Source organism: Rhipicephalus sanguineus, chromosome 1 (genome assembly GCF_013339695.2).
Source record: "Rhipicephalus sanguineus isolate Rsan-2018 chromosome 1, BIME_Rsan_1.4, whole genome shotgun sequence".
NCBI lineage: Eukaryota > Metazoa > Arthropoda > Arachnida > Ixodida > Ixodidae > Rhipicephalus > Rhipicephalus sanguineus.
This window is the reverse complement of record NC_051176.1, coordinates 169,240,398-169,266,382: the sequence shown is the minus strand read 5'-3', so window position 1 is coordinate 169,266,382 and position 25,985 is coordinate 169,240,398. Positions and strand designations below refer to the sequence as shown.

General features: G+C 43.7%; 1 protein-coding gene across 2 annotated transcripts in view; it reads left to right on the top strand.

Moving 5' to 3' along the window:
- LOC119402036 (ATP-binding cassette sub-family A member 2) overlaps positions 1-25,716 on the top strand; it is a 184,378-nt gene extending 158,662 nt beyond the window's left edge. For both annotated transcript variants that reach the window (XM_049417659.1, XM_037669109.2), the window contains 5 exons: positions 7,837-7,940; positions 12,998-13,190; positions 15,014-15,151; positions 17,918-18,094; positions 24,908-25,716. In XM_049417659.1, coding sequence (XP_049273616.1) covers positions 7,837-7,940; positions 12,998-13,190; positions 15,014-15,151; positions 17,918-18,094; positions 24,908-24,946 — 651 coding nt within the window. In that variant the 3' untranslated portion in view covers positions 24,947-25,716. The remainder of the gene's footprint in view (positions 1-7,836; positions 7,941-12,997; positions 13,191-15,013; positions 15,152-17,917; positions 18,095-24,907) is intronic.
- The last annotated feature ends 269 nt before the right edge of the window (positions 25,717-25,985 follow it).

Here is a 25,985-nt window from a genome sequence, read left to right as displayed (position 1 = left end):
GCAGCTCCATTTTCTTTTCATGACCCCTTTAAAGAACAAGACACTCATCTACACTAAATTAAACACTTTGATGTGTACAGCCTCTTCTACAAATCCAATGCACATCATTGGTACAACATGAGATTAGAGTTTAGTGGGCTGTTTGATGTCCAAGTAATTGTTGCCATTTGTTAACTAAGGCACTAAAATTGCCATAATTTGTAGAACCATATTTTGCCTTCACCAAAGAACAAAAGGCAATGGGCTAATTCATTTTTATGCAACATCATATTCTGTGTGAGCTGATTCTTTTTTTCAACACTTTTTCAACAAATATCCGGAAAGGTGTGCAGAGGTTGTCTACATAGAGAGAGATGATGTGAAAGTTACCCAGATTGTTTCTTTGCACTTTCACAAATAAAGTTATTCATCAATTCATATGATTTATTTCCCATTTCAGTTACACTTCTTTACAGCAAAGCTGTCTATGGCTAGGATCTGGGATTTTATGGCGTTCACGCAGAAAAACTCTCCCCTAAAAAGTGACTGTGAAAGAGCAAACAACAAAAGCAAGTGCATATCGTCGCTCGCTCAGAGCTGTAGTGAAGTGGTAAAGAGGGGTTTCTGAGGCAAATCGCTGCACACTCAGGCCTCGAGTCAACTGGGAAAGGAGGGTTTTTAAGGCCATCCTTCTCCTCCAGGCTAGAGCAAGCATGGGAAAGGCGCCTTGTTCATACTTCTTCCTTTCGTCTTAGTCTCGGTTGTTCGCGCGGTTGTTCACAGATAAACAAGCTGCTCTTCATATTTAATTTCACTTCTTTCTGTAATTGGGAGGCCGTGCATAGTGCACATTCCTGAGGAGCAGTGCACCAATCAAGACAAGTAATGACCACCGATCAAGAATAAATATGTGTATGTGCACTTTTCGTTGCAATGACCGCCGCCACCGCAAGACAATAAAATGTGTCTGTACCTTTCATCAAAATTCTGTGTCGCCTCTGTGTCATGTGCTACACAGCTTCGCCGGTCAATTGCCTTTACAGAGTGGAATGGCTCATGAATTTTAACTGCGGAACTGCGTATGCCAGCCATTGGTTGTAATCCATCAACAGAAAACTATCATGAACCGGCACTCACTATCTTCATCCTCTTCTTCATCTTCTGCTTCGCTCCCAGAACACGTGCATCGATTTGTCCGGCGTGGAATGCAATAACTCTTATGGGTGAGAGAGAGAGAAAGAAATAGATAAAAAGAAAGAGACAGAGAGAAATTCTTGGTGATAAAAATTTCTTGACGAGGTGGGATTCGAACCCGCATACCAACGATCTGAAGGTGAACATCGTAAGCACTTGGCTATCCCGACACCACGGACCCGAGCTAACGGGGGGGTTTCGACCCCCTCCCACGCCTAGCCGTGCGTGGCATTGCCATGTCCGGGGAAAAGGGGATCCTGGGGGTTGAGCCGACGCCGGGTGATTGGACCTTTAAGGCCCCTCGGCAGAGGCAACACACCCCTTTGGCCCCGGCTTCACGTAGACGGCACCCCTAGGCTGGCCCACCCAGGGGAAATCGGCAGTCGCCTTTTCCTGTCTCCCTCTTCCCTGATCTTCGTCTTTTTCTCTCATTTTACATCTATCCTGTCTTGTCCTCTCTTCTAGTTACTTCCGTTTTTCCTGGCGGCAAGGGCTAACCGTGTGTGGCTCCCCAACCTTGGGTAGACCATATTAGGTTATAGTGACGGCGTACTACTGGCGTGGTGCAGACTTTTTAACATGTCCTGCCACGCCCCCTTGTTGGGCTCCGTGGTGGGTGGTAGGCGCCGTTGCCGAACAACAAATGACTTTCTTCATGGGACCCTCGAACTTCTCACCCAGCGATCGTGCCCCAAAAAGGACACGCACCGAAGCGACCTCGACATTCTATTTCAAGAAACAAGACACCTTCCCGAAATACCATGTCATCCACTGTGACAGCAACAAGAAAGCAACAAATATTTCACCATTTCTGGTTTCTAGATGCCTCACTGAAACCATTGGCGCCGGCTACAAAGCCACCAAAATGGCCAGTGGGGACATTCTAATTGAACTAAAGGATAACACCCAATATCAGAAACTGAGCAACCTCGTAGCATTTGGAGATAAACCTGTTACAGTTACCGCGCACAGAACAATGAACACAGTTAAAGGCGTTTCAGATGATGACCTTGTGGACCTCACAGATGAAGAACTCTTGGACGGGTGGAAAGATGAAAATGTTATACATGTACAACGAATCAAAATCAGGCGGGATGACACGGAAATTGCCACAAAACACATTATAGTCACCTTTGGCTCCAGCACACTTCCTGAAACAATCACAACAGGCTATCTTATGCTACGCGTCCGACCGTACATACGCAATCCACGGCGCTGTTTCAAGTGCCAGAGGTTCGGCCACGCATCGCAGAGTTGCCGTGGGCAACTCACCTGTGCAAAGTGCGCCACAACTGGGCACTCCACCGATGACTGCAGGGCTGAGGATGAGACCCGTCGTTGCGCAAACTGCGACGGCGCCCACCCCGCATACTCTCGCTCGTGCATAGCCTGGAAAAGAGAGAAAGAAGTTCTTACAATCAAATTCCAACAAAACATCAGTTTTCGAGAAGCCCGACAGCGTGCAACACTAACTTTTCCCCAGAAACCATCTTTTGCTTCTGCAGTGCAACAGGGGGCAGCACTGCAGCGGCCACAAGCGGTCGCCCATGCCACACGAAGTGTGCAGAGGCGAACGCCACCCGCCCCCATGGCGGAAGCAGCCAAGGTTGCTCCGCCTACGAACGACACGGCCACACCAGCGGCTGCTGCAAGCCTTGGTTGCAGCCAGGGCTGGCCGGCAGCAGTAGAGGTCCCCTCGACCTCCGGCCTGGTGGGGCCAAAGGCTTCGTCTGTTGAGGCGAAGCCAGCACAACGAAAACACAACCCACTGGAGCGTGTGCCCGTTGCCTTGCCAGAGGCAATGGACACAACTCCTAGTGGAAAGGCGCAGACAGCGCCAAAGGAGCGGCGAGAACTCCTCGACCGCTCCAAAAAAGACAAATCCCTAATTACAGGGCCCGGTAAAGGCTCTGTAAGATAGACCAGTTTCCTTTAATGTCACCTACCGTTTTTAAATAGCTGAAAGCTCTACATATATACATTTGCTTACTTTTATTCCCGCTACTTTATTATGGCTTTCATGGTTCAATGGAACTGTAGAGGGCTCATACACAATTTAGGTGACGTGAAGGACATCATAAACAAATATTCACCAACAGCTTTCTGCTTTCAAGAGACAAATCTAGGTGCGAAACATACCCAAGTCCTTAAGGGCTTTACAGTAGTCCGAAAAGATCGCGAATGCTGCAGCCGACTGTCGGGAGGAGTAGCCATCGCTGTCCAGGGTGGCATCCCTACCCGAGATGTCGAACTGAGCACATCCTTTGAGGCAGTAGCCGTCACCATTTTATCCTACAAAACCATTACCATATGTTCGCTTTACATTCCACCCCATGTGAATTTGAGCTGCAAAAACTTACACAATCTTGTAGAAAAGTTGCCAAAGCCATTTATTTTAGTAGGAGATTTTAATGCTCACTCCACGCTTTGGGGTAGTGAGAAAACCGACCAAAGAGGGCAGCTCATTGAAGATTTCATTCTGTCGAATGACGTTTGCCTTTTAAACTCTGGTGCTTTCACTTACTTTTCATCAACTTGGCAGACTTTTAGCTGTTTAGACCTTGCACTCTGTTCGCCATGCCTTTTTAGTGATCTTAAATGGGAAGTCCTTAACACGTCATATGGTAGTGATCACCTACCCGCCATCATAAAACTTACACCATCATACCCAACCTTAGCGGAACGGCCTCGTCGGTGGATTATACACCGTGCGGACTGGCCAACCTTTACAAAAAACGCAAATCTCGAACAGGCCTTCGCACCAGAATTATCCATAAACGAACTTAACAAAAAGTTTGTAGAAGTCATAATCTCAGCGGCAGAGAAAGCAATACCGCGAACTTCCGGGACTCTGCGTAAAAGGATGAATCCATGGTGGACAGATGAATGCACAAAAGCAAAAAAACAGCAAAACAAAGCCTGGGGACTTCTCCGAAGGTACCCTACATACGAGAACCTCATCCACTTCAAAGAGGTGAAAGCCAAAGCGCGTTACATTAGAAGGAAGGCGGAAAAGTGTTCCTGGCAAAAATACATTACATCCATTAATAGCTCCATCCCATCTAAACATCTTTGGGACAAAGTCAGGAAATTCAGAGGAGATTATTCGTCATACACTATACCGATACTTACAAGTCTGCACGCACAAACAACAGTACAAGAACAGGCAAATATTTTAGGCGAACACTTCTACAACATCTCAAGCTCACAAAATTACACAGATCGATTTATCAGGTACAAAGAATCCGCAGAAAACCAGAGACTGCCCTTTACGACCACTTCAAACGAAGCTTATAACAATCCTCTGACATTACAGGAATTAAACCGAGTACTCTCCGCCGGCAAAAAAACGGCGCCAGGTCCGGACTGTGTTCACTACACAATGCTTGCACACTTATCTGAAACCTCTACAGTAGCACTCCTTCAGTTTTTTAACAAAATATGGGAAACTGGTATAATGCCAGAAGATTGGAAAAATGCCATATTGGTGCCATTCCTAAAACCTGGCAAGCCTCCAACCTCCACTAGTAGCTACAGGCCCATTGCGTTAACGAGCTGTCTGGCCAAAACATATGAGAGTATTATAAACATCAGACTCACATTCATCCTTTATTCGAAGCGCCTAGTAGACCCACACCAATGTGGCTACAAAAAGGGTTGTGCTACCACCGACCATCTCGTCAGGCTAGAGCAGGAAATACGCGACGCTTTTCTGTACAAACAATACTGTCTCGCTGTGTTCTTTGACTTGGAAAAGGCGTATGACACGACGTGGCGATTTGGCATCCTACGAGACCTAGTTGATTTAGGAATTCGTGGCAGAATGTTGAACTGTTTGAGTGATTTTCTATCGAATAGAACATTCCAGGTACGTCTGGGCACCGTATTGTCCCGCGTTTTTGTGCAGGAAAACGGAGTTCCTCAAGGTTGCGTACTCAGCACAACTCTTTTTATTATCAAAATGAACTCTATTAACAAGGTTATACCACACACAGTCATGCACTCCATCTACGTTGATGACTTACAAATTGTCTGTCGCGCCTCGAACTTATCAACAAGTGAAAGGCAACTCCAACTTACAATTAATAAGCTGACGAAATGGGCCGACCTAAATGGGTTTCGATTCTCCACGCAAAAAACTGTCGCTGTTCTGTTTACTCAAAAGAGAGGCCTACACCCAGACCCAGTCTTGAATCTAAACGACGTCACATTGCCGATAAAACCACACCATAAATTTTTAGGAATTACATTTGACCAAAAGCTAAATTTTCTTCCGCACATCGCTAATTTAAAAACTAAGGCAAACAAGGCTCTCAATCTTCTGAAAGTATTACCGCACAAACATTGGGGTTCCGACCGACTATGTATGCTGCGAATCTACCGCTCTGTCGTGCGCAGCACTTTAGACTATGGTTGTGTTGTTTACGGCTCAGCACGAGAGTCCTACATCAAACGTCTTGATCCTGTACACCATCTCGGGCTACGTCTGTCCAGCGGTGCTTACAGGACATCACCGGTACAGAGTCTGTATGTATATTGTAACGAACCTCCTCTATGCCAACGAAGAGCACTACTAACCCTGTTATATGTTCTCAGAATCAAGTCATCACCTGAACACATATGTCACGATATTCTTTCCAAATGTACCTCACGCACACATTACCTGAACAAACCACACTTAATCAAGCCACTCATCTTACGTTTTGAAGAATTCCTCCAATCCAATTTCGTCCCTAAAAAGGTATTGAGCGTTGCGCAAAAATCACCCAGACTACCCCCATGGTTTGACTTCACGCAACTCTGTGATTTGTCACTCACCCACCTGAAGAAAAGAAACACGCCACCAGAACACATAATACAAGATTTCCGTGCACTACAACTTAAGTACAGCGATTACACGGAATATTATACAGACGGCTCCAAAACGAAAAACCATGTGGGCGTTGGGATCGTGACAGGGGAAAGTGCAATAAGCATCAGGCTACCTGAATGCATGTCCATTTTTACAGCTGAAGTCTATGCTCTGAGAGAGGCAGTGCGAGACCTAATCTCAAAGAAACACAAGAAGGCAGTCCTTTACACAGACTCGCTAAGCGCATTAAAAGCTCTTGACTTCAGATCTGAGTGTGAACCACTAATAGGCGACATTCTAAATATGATAATACATAACAACGAAGCTCAGATTCGGTTCTGCTGGGTACCAAGCCACGTTGGCATACCTGGCAACGAGAAGGCTGATAAATGTGCTTCTCTGGCAGCTCACAGAACAGTCACCAAAGCAAAAGTTCCCCTCAAAGATAGCCGGCGAGTAACAAAACTGGCCCTCTTAACAAAGTGGCAGCAACATTGGGACACATGCAAAAGTAATAAGTTCCATCTGGTAAAACCAGCGCTAGGAGAATGGAAAACCTGTCGTCACCAAGAACGGTTTATAGAAGTCGTGTTATGCAGACTACGAATGCGACATACTCACCTGACACACAACTTCTTACTTGCAAACGAGCCCCAACCAACTTGTGAATATTGTCAAGAGCCGTTAACTGTTATACACATACTAATCTCATGCTTTCACACTGAGACACAAAGACAAAAACACTTCAGTGCACTGTACAAAAAACACGTACCGTTACATCCATCCCTTCTTCTAGGAGATGACTAACTTGTGCCGTTTTCTGATGTGCTCAATTTTCTGAAAGAATGTGGTTTTTTAAGTAAATTGTAGCACCATATTTCTGTCATAGTTATGTAGTTCTATAATCACGACCACCTTGTCACTCATTGTCAGGAGACACATTTCACATCACACTCATGATATTATTATTCATATACGTTTTACCCGCCTTTTGCGTGTGGAATTTTAGGCCCCTCTACAGCCACCTCACATAACCATCGCTCACACTCGCTGTAATGTCATCATGAACATCTAGCTCAAGATCACTGTTAAGAGTCATCTCTCAAAACCTTGTGGCTGGCGCATCATAGCCTGAGTTGCTTTTGCGCCAAAAAACCCGACTTAACTTACAACTAACTTGGCTATCCAGGCATGCTAGCAGAGCATAACATAGCCTCGTATAGTATAGTATACCAACTGGGTGGGAAAGGGAAGTGAGGGTGAGGAGGAGAGAAAGGAGGAGGGGAGGATAAAGCATAGCATTGAGAGCAAGCAAAAGAGAGAAATAGAAAGAAAGGGAAGAAAGACAGGAAGAGAGAGAATCAAAGAAAAAAAGAGAAATAGATAGAAAGAGGAAGCAAGAAATAGGGAGAGAAAGAAAAGGAAAGGTAGAAGGAGCAAGAAATAGAAAAAAAATATATTGAGAGAGAAAGAAAGAAATATAAATAAACAAGGAGAAAGAAGGCAGAAAAAATAGGAGAGAAAAAGAAAGAGAAAAATAAAAAGAAAAAAAAGAAGGCCACCCAGCTCCGCTGATCCTTCAGGCTTAGCACCACTAGTGCGAAGCTGTCTTAATTTTTTTATTGTAACTTTCTCGTATCTTTCGTCTTAGCTTGCATGTTTCCATGGCACATGACAACTCGGATGTCCATTGGGAAGTGAGACCCTGTGGCCCTTCCCTTCCTTTTTTCTCTTGATGATATAAAATACTACTACTGCTTATATTCACTTATGGTGGATAAAGCCTTGCCTGCTACATTTTGTCTTTGCAGGATGAACCTACCACAGGCATGGATCCATATACTCGTAGGTTTCTCTGGGACCTGATTCAGGACCTGGTGCGAGGAGGCCGATCAGTGATTCTCACATCTCACAGGTTAGAACGATAGGTTCAGCGTTTGCTGTTCTTTACCTTTGGCTAAATGTAGTATGATGTGGACCTTAACTGGGTAACCACCATCTGCATTTCACTTAGAATGTCTTACCTCAGAAATTGTTGTGTAGTTTTCTGGTTGCATGCAGATGAAAAGATACAATCGAAAAAAGAAAAACAAAAACTAGTGGCTGTAGACACATATTTTGCCTTCACCAAAGAACAAAAAGAAACGGGCTGAATCATTTTTATGCAGCATCATCTTCTCTGGGAGGCTACTTCTTTTTTTCAACACTTTTTCAACAAAGGTCTAGAAATGTGTGCAGAGGTTGTCTACATAGAGAGAGATGGTCACATGGCAGTGGGTGTGAAAGATACCCAGATCGTTTCTTGCTCAGGGAAGGCCAATCAGCTTTGTTTACAAATGCAGTGGTTCCACTCCTGCGCCAACTGCGCCAAAGTGCGCCAAATTGTATTTACTGCGCCATCCTGATAATATCGACGAAAATTGCGCCAAACTGCGCCAAAGTCTCGGGTTCGGGGGCGTCTATCACCGGCAATCGCACGGCCGGCGCGTCAGAACATGTGCAGCTTGATCTTGGGGCTGCCAAAGTCGCAACCATGGACCAAGAATTATTCCGCTAAATAAATAGCTCTCGCGCGTGCGTCTCGAGTAAGCCACGATGCCATGCACGGTGCTGACGCAGCTTCTGTTCTGCAAGTCGGCTCGACAGCAAAACGCGCTCTCCGCAGAGGCTCGTGACGTCTAGGCCTATCGGTAGCGAGGAAGTGCGACGGCGATTTATCGGCGGACGTCGTCTGTTCTAGAAACGCTGCTGATAGCTCGTTTCAAGCGTCGCATGGCACGTAAGGAAAGCAATGTTCAGTAATAACTACATGTGTGCTGCTAAAATGTCTGTCATCTTCTGTTTCCGGACATCGCGGAATGAAATCTGGGATCGCTAGCAGTAGATATATGGGACAATATCGAATTTTCCTTGCTTCGCGTCTATGGAAGAGCACGCGAATGGTGGAAACGCGTTCACACATTTCCTCAGATATACTTTATCCATGGATCTTCATTCGGAAGAGCTTTTTCGTAATTGCTTATACCAGCACGTCCGAGTTTGTAATCACTCTGCGGTAAATACCCCCTAAAAGGCCCTGCCCTTTCGAGCTCACGTGCTAGGGTTCCAATTCGAATTTTTTGCTTGCTTTTTAAAAATGACATCTCATTAATAAAAGCATATCTCCTGGTCGGAGCAGCCGCAAGTGCGCAGCTGTCAGTAGCGGGCCCGTCGCTGACGGCCCACAGTGAAGCGGCTACCCCATGTTACACGTCCACCCCTCGCTTTCGGGGGTCAATAGCTGACGGTTAAAAGAACTCAGTTTCGCTTAAGGGCGAAGCAATGAATGCGATACCAACAAATTCTATTGTTGAACGAAGTAAGGCTAGCAGCTAACTCTTTTGGATCCGATCTCGCGTAACTCAACAAAACACTGGTGTAAGGGACTATGGCCGCTCCAGGAACCGAAGCGTTTTCTTGCTCTGAGTTCTCTAAGCACGAAGTAAGCGTTGAGAGCGCAGCAAGTTTACGAGCCGTCTCCTGATGCGTCGAGATAGCGCGCGCGCAAGCGACTGTGCCCTTCGAACGATGCGGTCCCCCTCCCCCCCCCCCCCCTTCCGCTCCCCTGGCGTCCTTTCATGCTTCTTACGAAAGACGGGCGGGGCGTTTTCTCTCTTTTTGATGAGCAATCGAGGGCAGGCCTGCACGCGGGAAGATGTTATCTCATGCGCTGTCCGTTCGACGGAGACAGACGGCCGGCTAGTTTAATCTCCACTTCAGCCGCGTTCGTCGCCAGTGCTCGCGAGCTTTTACCCGCGGCTAGAATGCTCATGGTGATGTTATTAATTTGGTCTTTATACAGAAAATTACGGCAATGGCGACGGCAAAAATCCGCGGAGAGTGTCCATATAATTGTTATCACAATAAACATTTTTAAAAAGTTGAGGAGCCATTTCACTCTGTGAAGTGGATGATAAGCGAAGCTGTTTCGCGCATGGCAAAGAGGTGACATGGTGGAGGACAGTTTGGTATGTAAGGCCAGGTTGTTAACGTTCAATGCGCAATATTAATGCGAAAGCCTCAGATGCTTTATCAAACACGAAAATTGACCGCCGGCGGCGTCAGTCGATTGATGCGAAAAATAATCATCATGTGATGGCGTCATGATCACGTCATAGATCGTCAAAACTTGTGACGTCATCATGGCGTCATATATCGTGATGTCACGTGATGACGCCATCGCATGACATCGTCGCTTTACACTGCTTCCGTAATCGGCCCGCCGATCATGGAGCTAGTGCAAAACCAGGTGAGGTGCAGAAAGCTTGCAGAGAGGGAGGGGGAGGATCTACCCGTCGATCGAGAAGAAAAAGAACCTGGCTTTCGCCTTGGAGTTTTCTTAGGGGAATGCATTAGGGACAGTGTAGCTTTTTGGCATTGAGGCACTGCTGTACATCACGGCGTTTGTCTACAATATCTGCTGATAACCACATAGATGTATTTAGAGTGTTATTTCATGAAGTGCGATTTTATTGATCCGGTATTCTGTTTATTTGCTAGTGTCGAAAATAATCGCCGAAGAGGTTAATCCAGAACACTCAACTGCATGAGCCCTTATTTTTTTTTTTATCGAGTGAAATATAGAGTTCTCCTGAGATGATTTTTTCCATTAGATTTGCAATGAATCGAAATATTTCTAGCCTTCATAACAGCCCCATAGTATTATTCCGGTGCTTGAATGTTATTCAAATATGCTTCTGTAGTGCACTCCAGGATGTAAAATTTGCTGCTCCAGAGTGCTCCCAGATGCAAAATTATCTGCTCCAAAGTGCTCCAAGATGAAAATTTTGCTGCTCCAAAATGCTCCAAAACGGAAATTTTGCTGCTCCAAAAATTGCTCCAAATCAGAAGTCCTCGGTAGCATCGCTGCAAATGGCTTGCTACTGACGCCGTTTCCATACACTGTGCCAATATTCTTGGTCGAAGGCTGAATGCTTGGCTTTAAAATTTTTATGAATATCATAGAAGTTTTCACTCATTAAGCCACTTGTTGCTCTCTTCCGTATGTTGGCTTTCTTGCAACAACTATCCTATATGCAATTGTTAATTAAGTGTGTTGTTGCTTTTTTTATTTGTCTGCCATTGCATGACATCTTATTCACTCCATTACTCATGACAGCATGAAAACATCTTCTCAGTTTTACTACAATAGATTGCATTGCTCAGAATCGCATATAGTGAAGATATTATCACACACCGAGGAGAAATTGGTAGAAGGTGATTCGTACTTATTTCTAACATTTGGAGATTGTGCATTTGGGAGCTTGCACTGTTGTACCCTGTGTAAACATGTTATTAATTTTATTATTTGTTCATGCCATTAGGACTACAGCAGGAGTGGTTTACAATGAATGTGACAGCGGTGTATATGTACACAAAACAAATAAGTAGAGCTGTGTGAATAGCAAAATTTTGGGCGCGAAGTGAATTAGAATATTAAAGTTTGAGTGCAAATCAACTTGAATATTTTTCGAAAGAAAACAATTCCTTTTGCACGGTAGCGCACTGTCCACTGCATGAAATCGAAACTGTACTGCTGGCTGTCGCATAGTTATGCAGGTGACATAATGTGTAGTATTGTCACGAGCCTGGATAACATTATATTTCGCCGTTTTCAGCGTGGTACTAATGAATTTTATATCGCAGGCCGATTTTGCGGCGCCAAGACATTATTTGGAAAGTATGTTTCGCAAAACAAGTCAATCGAGTACGAAACCGAAACCACGTTCTCGGCATTAGCAACAGCCAACCGCCAGTGGCAGATTATAGTGACATCACCGTCACAAAATGATGACGGAATGCATTTAAAGCTAGTCTGGACAGGCTCATTTCATGCTCGACAACAGTCTGTCTGCCTCAAATTTGTTCCCAGCGAAGTGGAAATGGTGACATGCCCTTTCAATATGAACGCTCATATTAAAGAAAAGTTATTTTGCACGCTGAGGACAGCTACGTCGCATCTATTCTGCATGCCCGCAACCTGTGTCTGTGAGTGGTGCAAACAAAGGAATGAAATCTTCAGCTGCATGTCGACCAGAAAGTTTCTACGGGCCGTAAATGAGAAAATACCCGGATCTCGATGACAAGCTTGCAGGCTTTCTCAAGCAGCTCCGTGTAGACAGAGTTTGTCAAGGTAACAGTCCTCGAAATGGCACACGATCGAGGCGTATCCAGAAGCGACCTTAAAGCCAGCAAAACTGGATCACTGAAGGAAAGGAACTGCCAGCAGAATAAGTTACACTTGCTATGAGGGTGCATTGTGTTTGCCTTTTTTTTTTCTCCTGATCATCAACATAGCGGTATGCCATAGTTTTAAAAGATCTTGTAACATTACGCACAGATGCATCTTTTTAGAACTCTTGAAAATTGGATGTGCGTTACATTCGATTAAGTACGGCATAAGCAGATGCTGCGCTTTGCTGCACTCTTTCTAGTCTGTGTGCAGTGCTCAAGCTACCTTGTCTAAAATAGTGTCAGGAGGTGGTGAGGGCCGTTAACCTTTAGATAGTTTGAAGTTCACTAAGAGAATTGGTTTTGTACGCATCATTTAGAAGCACTGTGATTTGATTTTAAGCGAATGAAACCGTTATATTTATTTTCCAGAAGTTCGAATACTTCGAAGAGTAAAATTTTGGTGCAAATTGAATAGCAAACACTATTAGAAAAATATTCGAAAGTTCGAATATTCGCACACCCCTACAAATAAGACAGTGCCAGTTTTGTGCCGCTGTTACATGTGTGACTTGAGTGTCAGTGTCATCCATGGTCCTAAGTGCTACTACCGAAGAGTTGCTGAGCTAGTTTTTCTTATTATTAGATTTACTTAGCAAGCCATGAATGGACTAAAACCGTGTTTACATTCTCTTCCATGGTATTTGAGTAGCATTTTATTTTTCTGTTTCTTTTAAATGGTTACAAGTTTCTCTCATGCAGCATGGAAGAGTGTGAAGCCCTGTGCACAAGGCTGGCTATCATGGTGAATGGCCACTTCAAGTGTTTGGGCAGCATTCAACACCTGAAGAATCGTTTTGGGGAAGGCTACTGTATTACCGTCAGAACAAGAGGAACATCCCATGATGCCATTGCTGCATGGTTCCACAGAGTCTTCCATAATGCCATGCTCAAGGTTTGTGTATGAGAGAACCCGCCACGGTGGTCTAGTGTTTGTGGTGCTTGACTGCTGACCCGAAGGCCGCGGGGTCGAATCTGAGCCACGGCGGCCACATTTCTATGGAGCTGGAATGCTAGAGGCTAGAGGCCTGTGTGCTTAGACTTAGGTACACGTTAAAGAACTTCATGGTCATAATTTCCGGAGCCGTCTACTACAGTGCCTCTCATAATCATATTGTCACGTTGGGATGTAAAATACCAACAATTATTAATTTTAGTCTTGTATGAGATACTAAAAATATGCTGTTAAGCCTGGATATAATGAAATTGATTTAATTTTCACTTTACTTTGTTATATCCGGATATAATTATATTGAAGTTTTATTTTTGATACAACTTACAGTTTTCACAATTCATTTTATTACGTGGAAGAAATCTATAAAAATGTCTGGGTAAGTAATTGCGCAGTCTGAAAAAATGAATTTCAGTAACAACAAAAACAGAACTTTTGTTGAACTTCACAGCTGACAACCACTTTTATGGTTTTACGCTGTGCCATCTAAGTTCTCATCACAGCAGCCATGAAGCATGTGAAAAGCTGAAAGAGAACAAACTTTCAGGTAGAATGCACCGTGGTGATCTGTGTAGGTGAAGCTTTTGCTGCGGTTCTGCAAAATTGGTTGAGTGCACGAGACAACTGCTGTTGCACAGCAGGAACCATGGCGAATACCAGACGTGCCATGATGATGGCATGATCAAGAATGATGGCATGATCAGGTATGCTGGCAGAGGAATCAATGGTGTCGCTCCTCAGTGGTGTGTGAGGTTAGACCGATAAGTGGTGTAGCCAGTATATTATTTCAAGGAGGTAGGGCTGTTCACCATCATGCGTGTATTTTTGCATATACAATACTAGTAAAATATGAACAACAGCAGTCATCACATCAGGTGGCACACAAACACAGGTCAGAGTGCTACTTTTACAAATAGGTATGAAAAGTTGCCTTTACTAGTAGTTTTTCTAGAAACCCGCCAAGCTTGTATATGCTGAAAGCTTACCATACACATGGCTGTAGCAGAATGCTGTAAATAAAGAGAGTGCCCCCTCATGAAGCAATCTTCACATCTGATAAAAACATTTTCATGCATAGAATTGTGTTCAGCAGCACGAATGTTCAGTGATTATTTAAAATATCATTAACTTTATCATATGAAAATATAGTACGTAGTAAGTAGGATATAAATATTTGGTCCTATCACTAGTTTTACTGCTAGCATTATCAAATGCCAAGTTTCCCCGAATTATATACATCCTTTTTCTGTGTTCTTGTAGAAAGTTCTTTATTGAGCATACAAGTGTTTTAGTGCCGTATAAGGTTTCCTGTGATGGTGGCAGTAGCATTCACAGAAGTGATGTAGTAGCATTAATGTGAGAGCATTACTTAGCCCATTGTACGACCTCGCCATCATCATAAAGCATGGCAGAAAGCTCTGGTAGAAAAATGCCAGAGTGAGGATTCAAACTTCCCTGCCATCACCACTACTACCACTTCGTAGTTGAGTGCACTAACCAATGTGCCATCAAGATTGTGCCACCATTGCAACAATGACATTGATGAATGGCTGTGTACGTGGTTGAGTTCTGCCTGGCGGGCAATTCATTAGATGGTGATGGAGCTGCTTGCTCTGCCTTTCACATTGTCAAGGAAGCAGCGCACTTCAGGTACCACATTCAGTGATAATTAGTGCTCTCACATTTACACATCATAAGAATTACTTAGGTACTTTCAAAGTTTTTGTTGATGTTAGTAACTTGTCACACCATTGTCTTGATTGCAGGAGCAGCATTTCAACATGCTTCAGTATGAATTGAAGTCAGAGAACATATCCCTGGCTTATGTATTCTGCCAGATGGAACAAGCCCTTGTAGAACTCCCAATAGAGGAGTATTCTGTGTGCCAAAACACTTTAGACAATGTAAGTGTGTCTTTCTGTGTCTTACTTTTGTCCAAGTGGACTACATGTCTGGTCATAAAAACATCTTTCTGATATTGTTAATGGCATCCTCAATCATCAGCTGTAAAATGTGCATAATACAAGAGAGACAGAGAGAGAGACATTATTGGTGCACTAGTGTATTCCCAGCCAGAAGGCTTGTTCATGGGTGGAGCCCTTATTACATAACCCATGAGCCACAGTTGCCTGGCACACTCTCCTGACCAGCAAGCTGGTCCGGCACATCGACCCTAGACAGCATATAGCTTCCTACTGTTATGTGTTTGGGTGTGGTTGGCGCAATATTGATTTTGTTAATACACCCTTGTGGAATGTTAAACTGGCCAGTGCATAGGAGTTGTGACAAATTTATGGGTATAGTGTGAAATGCATTGTGTGATATGTGTGATATAACATGTGATGTGGGAACATTTTTGTCTGTAATTGCCTCCACAAAACCACATCTTGCATGAGTTGGGTGGCGCATGCGGGACGGTGTGCTTGCATTCTGTCTATATTATTTTATTACGATAGCAATTATAGGGACTCTCCTAGCAATTATAGGGACTCTCCTAATGAAAACTTGCTGTCAAAATTGGTGTGGTAGCTCGTATGAAGTCCAAATGTGAAAAGATCCTATCGTACCCAATGCACGGTATCAAACCCCACAGTGTGGGATCAAGGTAAACGAGATGTCCTCACACGTGCAAGCACTGGAAGGTGTAGGAGGGTTTGAAGCGGGAGTGTGTGGTATGGGTGGAAGGAGGCTGTGAGCACACCCAGGCAGGAAATGGGGAGTGGAAGTAGGCATGCACGTCAAGGGGGGAAATGCAGGTGAAGAGTTTCATCTTACGTCCATTTCCCTGCACAGCAATGGTCATAAAAGCTAGTGTGCCTGCTCTATCCTATCTTGCAAGTATAATCTGGTGGTTCCAAAGTTTGAACAAGCTCAGACGACTGACCACTTAGCGTGCACTCTCTCTGCTGACAACCCCAGATTTTGTAGCTGGCATTATCTAACAAAAAAAGCGAGAGGCAGCACAAATTGTTTGTTCACTTTTGTTTAAGCTGTTCATTACGCTAGCATTGTGAAAGCATGTGTTGGCAGTCATCGAGTGAAATATTTTCGTGTTTTCTTCTGCATACGTGACAGCAGCCTCGTTAATTTAATTACCATAAGATTCCAAGCAAGTGTCCCTACTCATGCACATGCCTCCCCCATAAAAGGCTCCATATTTCTGACATTTCACTCATGTAGCACTGAGTCAAATTGAAACTACAGCTTGCTGCAACCACTGCAGATGATGCTATCATGGATTGTGACCATTTGGTTCTGAAGGCACACAGCCAGCACAGACCATGTCGAAATGAAACTACTCTGTACTGCAATTGCTGCTGATAAAACTGCAATTGACAACGTGATCGTGGTTGGCCACCATGCAGAAATGAGTGTGCACGCATAATGTTGTGTATGCTGAGATGATAGCACATGCATAATGAATGCACATACTCAGGTTATTTAAATTTTTATAATTGGTGCTGTAAAAAATTAGTATGATACATATCTGAGACAGAGATGCATAAATAATGTTCAGTTATAATTTTAACATATAAGACATTTTTAATGTGGAACTAGAGCCTTAAACATTCCTACTTCACTTATCCTGGCTGTTATAGTTGTCATTGCTCTTGCTAATATTATAATATGTACACTATTTATTGTGTAATTTGTAGCAATACTGACTTATAAAGCTTTGATGGCATTTGGGGATTAGACACAGTGTTATGCGTGAATTAAATAGTCAACTTCGCGCCAAATTCACATTCACACAGAAGAAGAAACACAAGACAGGACGGGCGCTCACAAGACAGAACGAGCGCCCGTCCTGTCTTGTGTTTCTTCTTCTGTGTGAATGTGAATTTGGCGCGAAGTTGTCTATTTAATTCAGACATGTACCAACTAGCCCGACAGCGAGTTCTACAATGTTATGCATTTTCTCAGAACTACTCACAGAAATCTTTAACAGTTAAAGCAAACATAACTTATTCAATAACAAGTGCAGTAAATTGCAAGATAGTAAACAAGCAAGGAAGGTGTTTCACCCACCTACAGATATGTCTGGGCGCACGAAGCAAGTCAACACGTGATAAATCGAGCAATGATGATAAAGTGTTTACTATCTAAAGTGGTCGCTTGTTAACGATTCAGATCTCGCAAAATTCTTTTAAACATCTTTTGTAAAAGAACAGACTATTCCTACAAGGTGCAATGAAATGATTTGCCCCACCAAAAATTTCTGCTCAAATGCTTATCTGGATAAAATTAATGAATAATTAGAATCTAGAGTTGTGTAGCAAATTTTCTGTGAAAATGTAACTGGCTGTTCTCGTGCTCTCATATCTATGCTGCTGTTTTTAGCAAGAGTAAAACGTGTTGCACGAAGAGCTTCACTGTAAAAGCAACAGTTCATAAGAATCGTCCTTTTTTTTTCCCCATTTTCTTTCAACATTGCAGGCCTGCAAGCCAGAAGCTTCTCTTCCAGTTAACCTCCCACCTTTCCCATCTCATTTGTCTTTCTCTTTCTCTTGTAGAATAAAATGGCATGTTGTAAAGGTTTTCATTAATTGTGATGAGCGTTACAATAGCAATAGTATCGAATGATGATGGATATTACACTGATGTTGAGAGATCAGTACTCTTTCCACTATTTTGATCAACTCCCTGTGCTTTGTTCTTTTTATATTTAGGTGTTTATAAACTTTGTGAAGCAGCAGTCTGAAAGAGGACGAGAGCTCAAGTTCTGGTCATCAACTGGCAAACGGGCCTCTCCAGTCAAAAAGAGCCAGGCAGGGCTGCCACTGGATGACACAATTGGAGACAGTGATGATGAGGAGGACATTGGGGAGCGCCTTCAAAGATCTCAGGTTGGCATTCCTTGCCTAAAAGAATAAGTTTTTTTCCATAGGTTATTGTAACCTTAAACTAAGTGACATATTGGTTGCTTTATGGTGCAGTTTCATTTTCTTGAATACTCTTTTAAGAATGTTAGAAGAACCAAACATTGCATGCCACCTGTACATGCAGATAGTGACCCCTCTGGAGTACACACTACCATGGCTAATGATATAATTCACGAACATGGTGCTCAAACCAGGTGTCATATTATGAATTGCTTTAGACTTGTTGATTTTCCATACATTTTAATAAAAGATATGCTGCTCTAAATAGATAAAATAAATATGAGCGTTATAAAGAGATCTCTTTTAACCTGCTATAAAGTGCTATAAAGTGATACTTTTTTACGTAGTCAAGAGTTCGACGAAAGTTCATCTGGTCAGGTATCATGATGAGGATGTAGATGCGGTCCATGACCAAGTCAAGGTGAAGAACACAGAGACGTTTCAGGACCCATACGGGTTCCTTGTTCACACTCACACTCACACTGTGTGAACAAGGAACCCGTATGGGTCCCGAAACGTCTCTGTGTTCTTCACCTTGATTTGGGCAGTGACCGCATCTACATCCTCAGAGATACTTTTTGCAAACTTGGTCATCCATTATGTCTTTAGACAGACTATAGTTTTTCTAGATAAATGCTGTCTTTAGGTTTCACTCTTTCTAGTGCCAAATGAGAAACAAAACAAAAAAAATGTTTCTGACCCATCCATTTGCATTGCACTGGCTTTTAGTCAGGCTTTGCTGACTTAACAGCATTTTTGTGTTGGTTGTGCCTCAAAGCTGCAAAAGGCAGTACGAAGGCACCATAGAAGGCTTAGTAGTCCCCTGATTCAGTGGCATCCTTTGGACAAGTGATTTGAAGCACCTTCACTATAGCTTGGCAATGTAGCTTTGCCTTAGGTATGTACTGTAGAGGTAGCTGTTTCTTGCTGCTTCTTCTCTGTGAATGAGGCGTACCAAGGTTCCCGATATGAACAAGCTTTAATCCAATTTGGCACCCAATCAATACCTATAGTCACACGTTTGTTGCGGCACTGTGGATGCTGCAGGGCTGCTTAGCCAATAGGGGGAGCAAAGATCCCACAAGATGTATTCATCTGCACCGTGTTGTCTGCTCAGTGTCTCCATGGTATCTGCACACACGCGTTGGGCAAGTAATGCAAGCAGATGGCAGCACCATTTAAAAAAAAGAAAAAAAAAAAGAGGGTGGCATCACTCAAAACATAGGCCTTCTACCTCGAATTTATCAAGTCGTTGTCGTGTGCTGTGTAACCCATAAGTTCTAAACTGACGCTTGTATTGGCTTTATATTTGCATCCTAATGCTTTGACAGCAATGTATTTGTGACTATTTTGCAGTGTTTCTAAGATCCACTCTTGAGTTCTTGGAGACAAGGCTTAGCAGGCATGGCTGAACAAACAACAGATGAGAACAAAAATTAACTGATGCTTTGTCCTCAGCGTGAAATGATGTAAAGCGATAACCAATTTCACTGTTTATTCATTGCTGTCAGTACAGTGGGCAAGTAGCAAGCATGAGTTCAGGTCGAAGCGGGCGGCCGCATATGCATGGGCTGTGCCATTTTGCTTCTTAACCACAAATACTGGTGGTAACCAACACAATTATTGAAGGCATACAACATACATGCAACGTGGGATTAATGTATCACGTATTGTTTTGATCTAACTTGTACCAAACTAATGCAAGTGTCTCATTCTTGCCAATTATAAGACAGTTACATATAGAACTATGTTTTGCTATTCGAGCATGTGGCTTGATAACACCTTATAGCTTCTACCTTGCTGGAACCAGCTTTTGAGGTGGAGTATAGCTGCGATCGCCCCTGCCCCCTTAGACATGGCACGCAGGTAGCTTAGTCATACTATGAGGAATGGTGCATTGGGTAGGCACAGCTGCACATGATGGCATGATAGATTGGGTGCAAAATTTTCACATGTTCAGAGAGTGGGTATGGTGCAAATCCCTGCAATGCCAACCATTCAACAAGAACAGAAACCTCAGCAAATTCAAGCGATCACTGTCTAGAGCAAGGGTCCTCAAACTGGGTTCCGTGTAAGTTGGGGGTTTCATGAATAGCATTTTAGGGTTCTGCAATATGTCAGCACGAATGCAACCTACTCCCATTTTAACCCGATTAACACTAATTGATTTATTTATACAAAAAAATTTGCATTGCATTCTGCATTTAATGAAGCCATAGCATGCCAAATCCGCACATTGGGAGTCTTTGAGTAGCGAAAACAACCCACATGGTAGTAGCACTAAAGACTCATAGTTGTAGTGTGTGCCACGAAATTCGTACAATCTGTGAACTCGTGGTGACAGATAGTGAGGAGTGGGGGTGATTTATGCTTGCAAGAGGAGTTTGTAACACATGCACAGGAATTGATTTGGAAACTCGTGGCACCGAGAGACAGAAGATGATATTGGCTGTTTAAACGCCGTTAACGGGCATGTAGGGCGTGTTATGACTCCTGTTGCATCGGCGTTCATGTAGCACAGTTTTTATACACACTGATGTGTCATGGTACTATGTCAATTCTGTAATCAAAACATGCAACAAGCACTTTCATATGCGTGAGAGGCATCTCTGAATGTCAGCAGTGTGCTACAGAAGCATTTGGGCTTAGCCTGACGACTGGTGTATTGATAGCTATATTGCAGTGCAACTGGATTGCCTTTTTTTTGAGAGAGAAATAAACCAGGATTCTGTACGTCCGGCACTTCATTTGCATGAACATATTGTTTACTGCACATGGTGCCTAAAGGAGATAGTCACGCCGTTGGGCAACAACCACGTGTACATTTATTAACTGCTTTTACATCAACGAGCTCGCCAGCCGAATTTAATACACAACTAGTAGCACGCTAAGTAACCTAATGCCAATACAATACACAGAAAACATAACACACACAATGTACCACAAATGTGGCTTTGCCGATGTTCGACTCCCCATGAGGGGTCCACGGGAAACGAGCCGTGGTATTGTCCCCATGGACCCACCTTGGGAGACGTCCATCTGCGCACGCCGCCAAACCCCAAAGACCCGCTGCTGTTTTTTGTACGCCAGTCTATCTTCGTCGACAGGGCATTGCCACCTTACATCGCGTGATCACAGCGCCATCTCTCGTTCGGCGGCTTTTAAACCTAACTGCGGCTAATCCTGCGGCTAATCCGCGAGACACACGTGCGCCATGAGGCACAAACGACTTTACAGAGGGTGATAGCACACCCACATCCCTCCAACCTTAAATCAACACATCCCGGCAAAAAAACTTAAAACAAACAGCTACACAAGCTCTAAAAACGAAGACAACACATGTGGCGTAAATGTTCCTAAAGAATGTCCGTGCACCACGACACAGCCACTGGTCGACATCGACGCAGTAGCTCGACGACATGACCTCAGTCCCGGACCCACAATGCAACATGGCAGTCGACACGAGAAAGCGTCGCTCGTGCCGACACGTCTTCTGGTTGTGAGCAGCACTCACAAGGGAGCCGATTTGAAGGCAGCTGCACAGGTCACAGGCACGTCCACTACTCGAAATGTCTCGACCGCATTCCTGGCCAGCGGCGAAGGTGATGTGCAGAAGACGATTAGCTGCGGGTTACATCATTCCCGCAGCGTACACTCAAAACACTCTCGATAGAACGGTGCACTAGGACAAAGGAAAGGGAGCTATGGGCACATCACCCACGTGGTACAATGGTCAGTATGGCTAGCAAACATCGGCGGCGACTGAGATGCCCAGTTCAAATAAACAAAGGTCACTTTTCTTAGTTCATGCATCGCAAGATAGAATGAGAGAAGCAGAGTGCAACACCTCAACACCACAATCCAACAGGTTGTGTCCCACGTGTGACAGGCAGCTCTGCAGAGCCTTAGGCCTTACGAGTCGCTCGACAACAGCCAGCATCCAACCAGCCCCCAGCATAAGCACAGAAGAGGCAGCAGCTCTGTCAGGTGGCCCTACGCCACTCGTAGCGCACACAGCACCTTAACGAGCGATTGACATCGAGCCGCAATACCAGCAGCATCAACACCCGTGACCCCTGGTCACCCGGCTACAAAAGCCGTGACTCCCAGAGTCAGAGACAGAAGAAACTATTTACAGAAAACTCGGACCACCTACGAGGCTTCCGTACTCACTCGCTTCGGGCTTGCCTACAATCCACGTGCTCTATGCCTCGCTCTTCCAGGATGCAGACCATGTGGCTCTCGCACCGAAAACTCAACGACGTTCTTAAAAAAATTAACCACTTGTGAACAGAAAAAAAAATTCGTAGTGTGCCGACAAGTTCAAACACGCCACAGCAACCAATCTCCTCACTCTCAAGAAAGCACGTCGCCGATGTTAGCGATGAAAATTCCCCCTTAGGCCTACTCTAATCCGGCTCGCACAAAGGTTGCCCCGGCCCACGAAAACTGTCGTCCGATGCTCCAAGAGCTCCACGTTGGGCAGCCAGTGTGGGGTCTGAAGGAGAATGCTGCTCTCGGAACAAACAGACACAGTCACACAATCGTGCAACAACAACACATGTAAATTTATTAACCTCTTTTTTACATCAACGAGCTCGCCGGCCGAATCTAATACACAACTAGTAACACGCTAAGTAACCTTGTACAATGCCTATACAATACACAGAAAACATAACATGCACAATGTACCGTAAATGCTGCGTCGCCGACATTCGACTCACCACGAGGGGTCCACGGGAAACGAGCTACGATATCAACCACATGGACCCACCACGGGAGACGTCCATCTGCGCACGCCGCCATACCCTAAAGACCCGCTGCTGTTTTCTGTACCTTGGTCTATCCTCGATGACAGGGTGGCGCCACCGCGCCATCTTACACTGCGCGATCACAGCGCAACCTCTCGTTTGGCGGCCGTTAAACCTAACTGCAGCTGGTAGATTCGGCGGATGTTAATCCTAACTGCAACTGCAACATTCGGCGGATGTTAAACCTAACTGCAACTGCAACGTTCGGCGGATGTTAAACCCAACTGCAACTGATCGCACGTGCGTCTCATCCGTGAGACGCACGTGTGACATGAAGCGCAAACGACTTTACAGGGGGTGATAGCACCCCCACAAATTGGAACATGGCAATAACAAATACAATAAATAGAGCCATGTCCACCTGTATGTGGACTGTTCAGTTTCATGGTATAATAAAAGACTGCATTGTTTAGCTATCGAGGTTCTTAGTATAAGGATAAACACCAAAATGTTTTTGTTGTTAGGTACCATCAAGTCACTGATGACTCCTGGTGGTACCGGGGGTATATGAGCACCAGGGAGATCTGCCTAATACAAGTTCTTTATGCTCATCTAGATATTTCCCTGTGGCCTGAAGATCTAAACATCTCATGCAAGGGCAAACTTGTTCTCTCTTACCTTCCACACTGGCTAGCATACGTTTTTGTTCCACTTAACCGGCAGCCCTCATGATGTGACCAAAATAACGGAGGCTTAGTTTCGTGGCCTTTGCTTTGAAAAAACATTTAGGATTAATTTCTGCACAAGACATTAACAATGCGAAAAAAAATTAAATGAAGGAAAAAGTGCGGGGACACAGACAAGCACTTGTCTGCATCCCTTCACTTCTTCCTTCGTTTAATTTTTTCACACTATTAATGTTTTGTGCAAAGGAGTATCAACTCGCCCAAACCTTCATGTAAATAGGATTAATCTTGTTTATGACTGAGATATTGCTTCATTTTGCAGTCCAGCAAATCCTGACAACCCCACACCAGCACCGTAGCTCAAGAGAATCTAGTCATTTTTCTTCATATTTTCACAGAATCTTTTAAGCATAACAATAACATTTTCGTTTTTAATAACGAAAAGCATGCTTTATTTATACACATTTCCAGAGAATAAGAAATGCAGTGTAAGGTATGGATTTAAAAGCCTTTTCTTAGCTGGCAAGGGTACATTGATTATTGATTGGGTCACTTTTACAAATGTTGGTGAATGGCTAAATCAAGGTTATGGCCTCAAATCACTAGTAATCTTTAGCTAAACCATAAAGATGTAGGAATAGTGTTCAACACAAGTTAATGCAGGTATCGATATAGCTTCTGAGTGAGTGACAGTCAATTAATTTGGTAATGGCTGTGGTCATCTTATATTCACACAACCCTAACTAGGCAAAAAAGCCAATATATCCGCCTGTATGTCCCTCCAAACTATTTCAGGTTGTAGTCAACTGCTGGGCAAGCCACTGCACCCCAAGATTGTAAGAGAGATGTGGAGTGGTGTGAAGCATCCTGTTACATGGCAGTTTGCCACTTCTTAAGCACATAACAGGTCTAATAGAGCATGTAGAGGGTTGCCAAGGGAATGAGGCAAGCAGTATTGCTTCATTATGTGAGGTCATGTTTTATTTACAAAGAAGCAGCAACAAGTTGTTGTATCTTCTGATATAAACTGATGTTTAATAAACTGAGGTATTAATTAATTCAAGAGGTTACATTGCAAACAATTGCGTCTGCATGTGCATGTAAGAGAAGACACTGACCACAATGTTGTCAGATGTGGTGATCCACTCTGAATACGAATGCAAAATGTGCCACACGATTCACACTGTTCATTGACACAAATAATGGACAGCGTTGCCGTTTTTTTAGTTTCGTATTTGGTAAAAGTGTCCTCTCATGGTTGAACAGTAGAATATAAGAATGTGTGCAGGTTAAGAGCTCAAAAAAGTCACCTTATAATTCATTGTTTTTTACCATAACAGAGCCATCTGGCATTCCTCAACATGGATGTGGACTGCTGAAGGGCAGGTGCTGTCTGAAGCTGGTGATCAAAGAGCAGTGACAACTGCTTCCCTTAACATTTTTTGTGAACTTCAGTTTCTAGTTTTACCTTGCATGAACATGAGGTGATAGGGCTGCTGTGTTGCTGCCATTGTGATTGCTTTTACCTCACTGTCATCACAGTTGTTTCAAACATAACATACTCTTTCTCAAGTTTCTCAAGGCCCGCATATTGCATGTTCTAGTCATAATCTATACCCATGCTGAGCATCCTGATCAGCACAAGATACATATGCAGTAGAGCTACTGAACACGTGCTCGCCATTATCAGTGCCTCAGGACTGTTGCCAAGAGTCCTCCCTTGTTTCCATGCGCTCATGTCATCAGTTGACAGCATTGTGTCATTGTAGTATGCTTGCATGCCGCTCCTTGCACTATGTGACATTTTGAGGTCACATTTACGTTTTCTTTTCATACTGTGTGTGTTGTGTAAATGTGATCTTTGTACTGAGTAAAACTATTTGCTGCTTAAATACATGCTTTTTATATGATTAGTGAAGTCATTTCATGCTAAAAGTGCACGTCAGAAACTTAACCTTCCCCAATTATTTAATTGTGAGTTTTAAAAATTAGGCCTAAAGAAATGCATTCCTAAAATGTAGAAAAAATATTCTGACATTTGAAGACCGTTTGAATTTCACCAAACCACAAGAAATACATGTGAGGACAAACATTGCCAAAAATAAAATGTTCAGTGATTTTTTATAAGACCTGCATTTTTACAGCGAAAGCTTGTTATGAGATCACAACAACAGACAATTTTGGTGGCGTAGTTGTCCGCCGCTGCCGATGTCTGTAACCGTTATTGCACATAGTAACAAAAAGATATTCAGGATCAAGTGGGATTGGAACCTAGGCCCTCTGCGTAGCAGTCGAGTATTCTACCACAGAGCCACACCAGTGCTTGAAACTCCTATGCAAAAAGACCCTATACAGGTGTCATGTCAGGCAAGAAATCACAATAACAAATGTAATATAGCATGGTAGAAGAGCAAAATA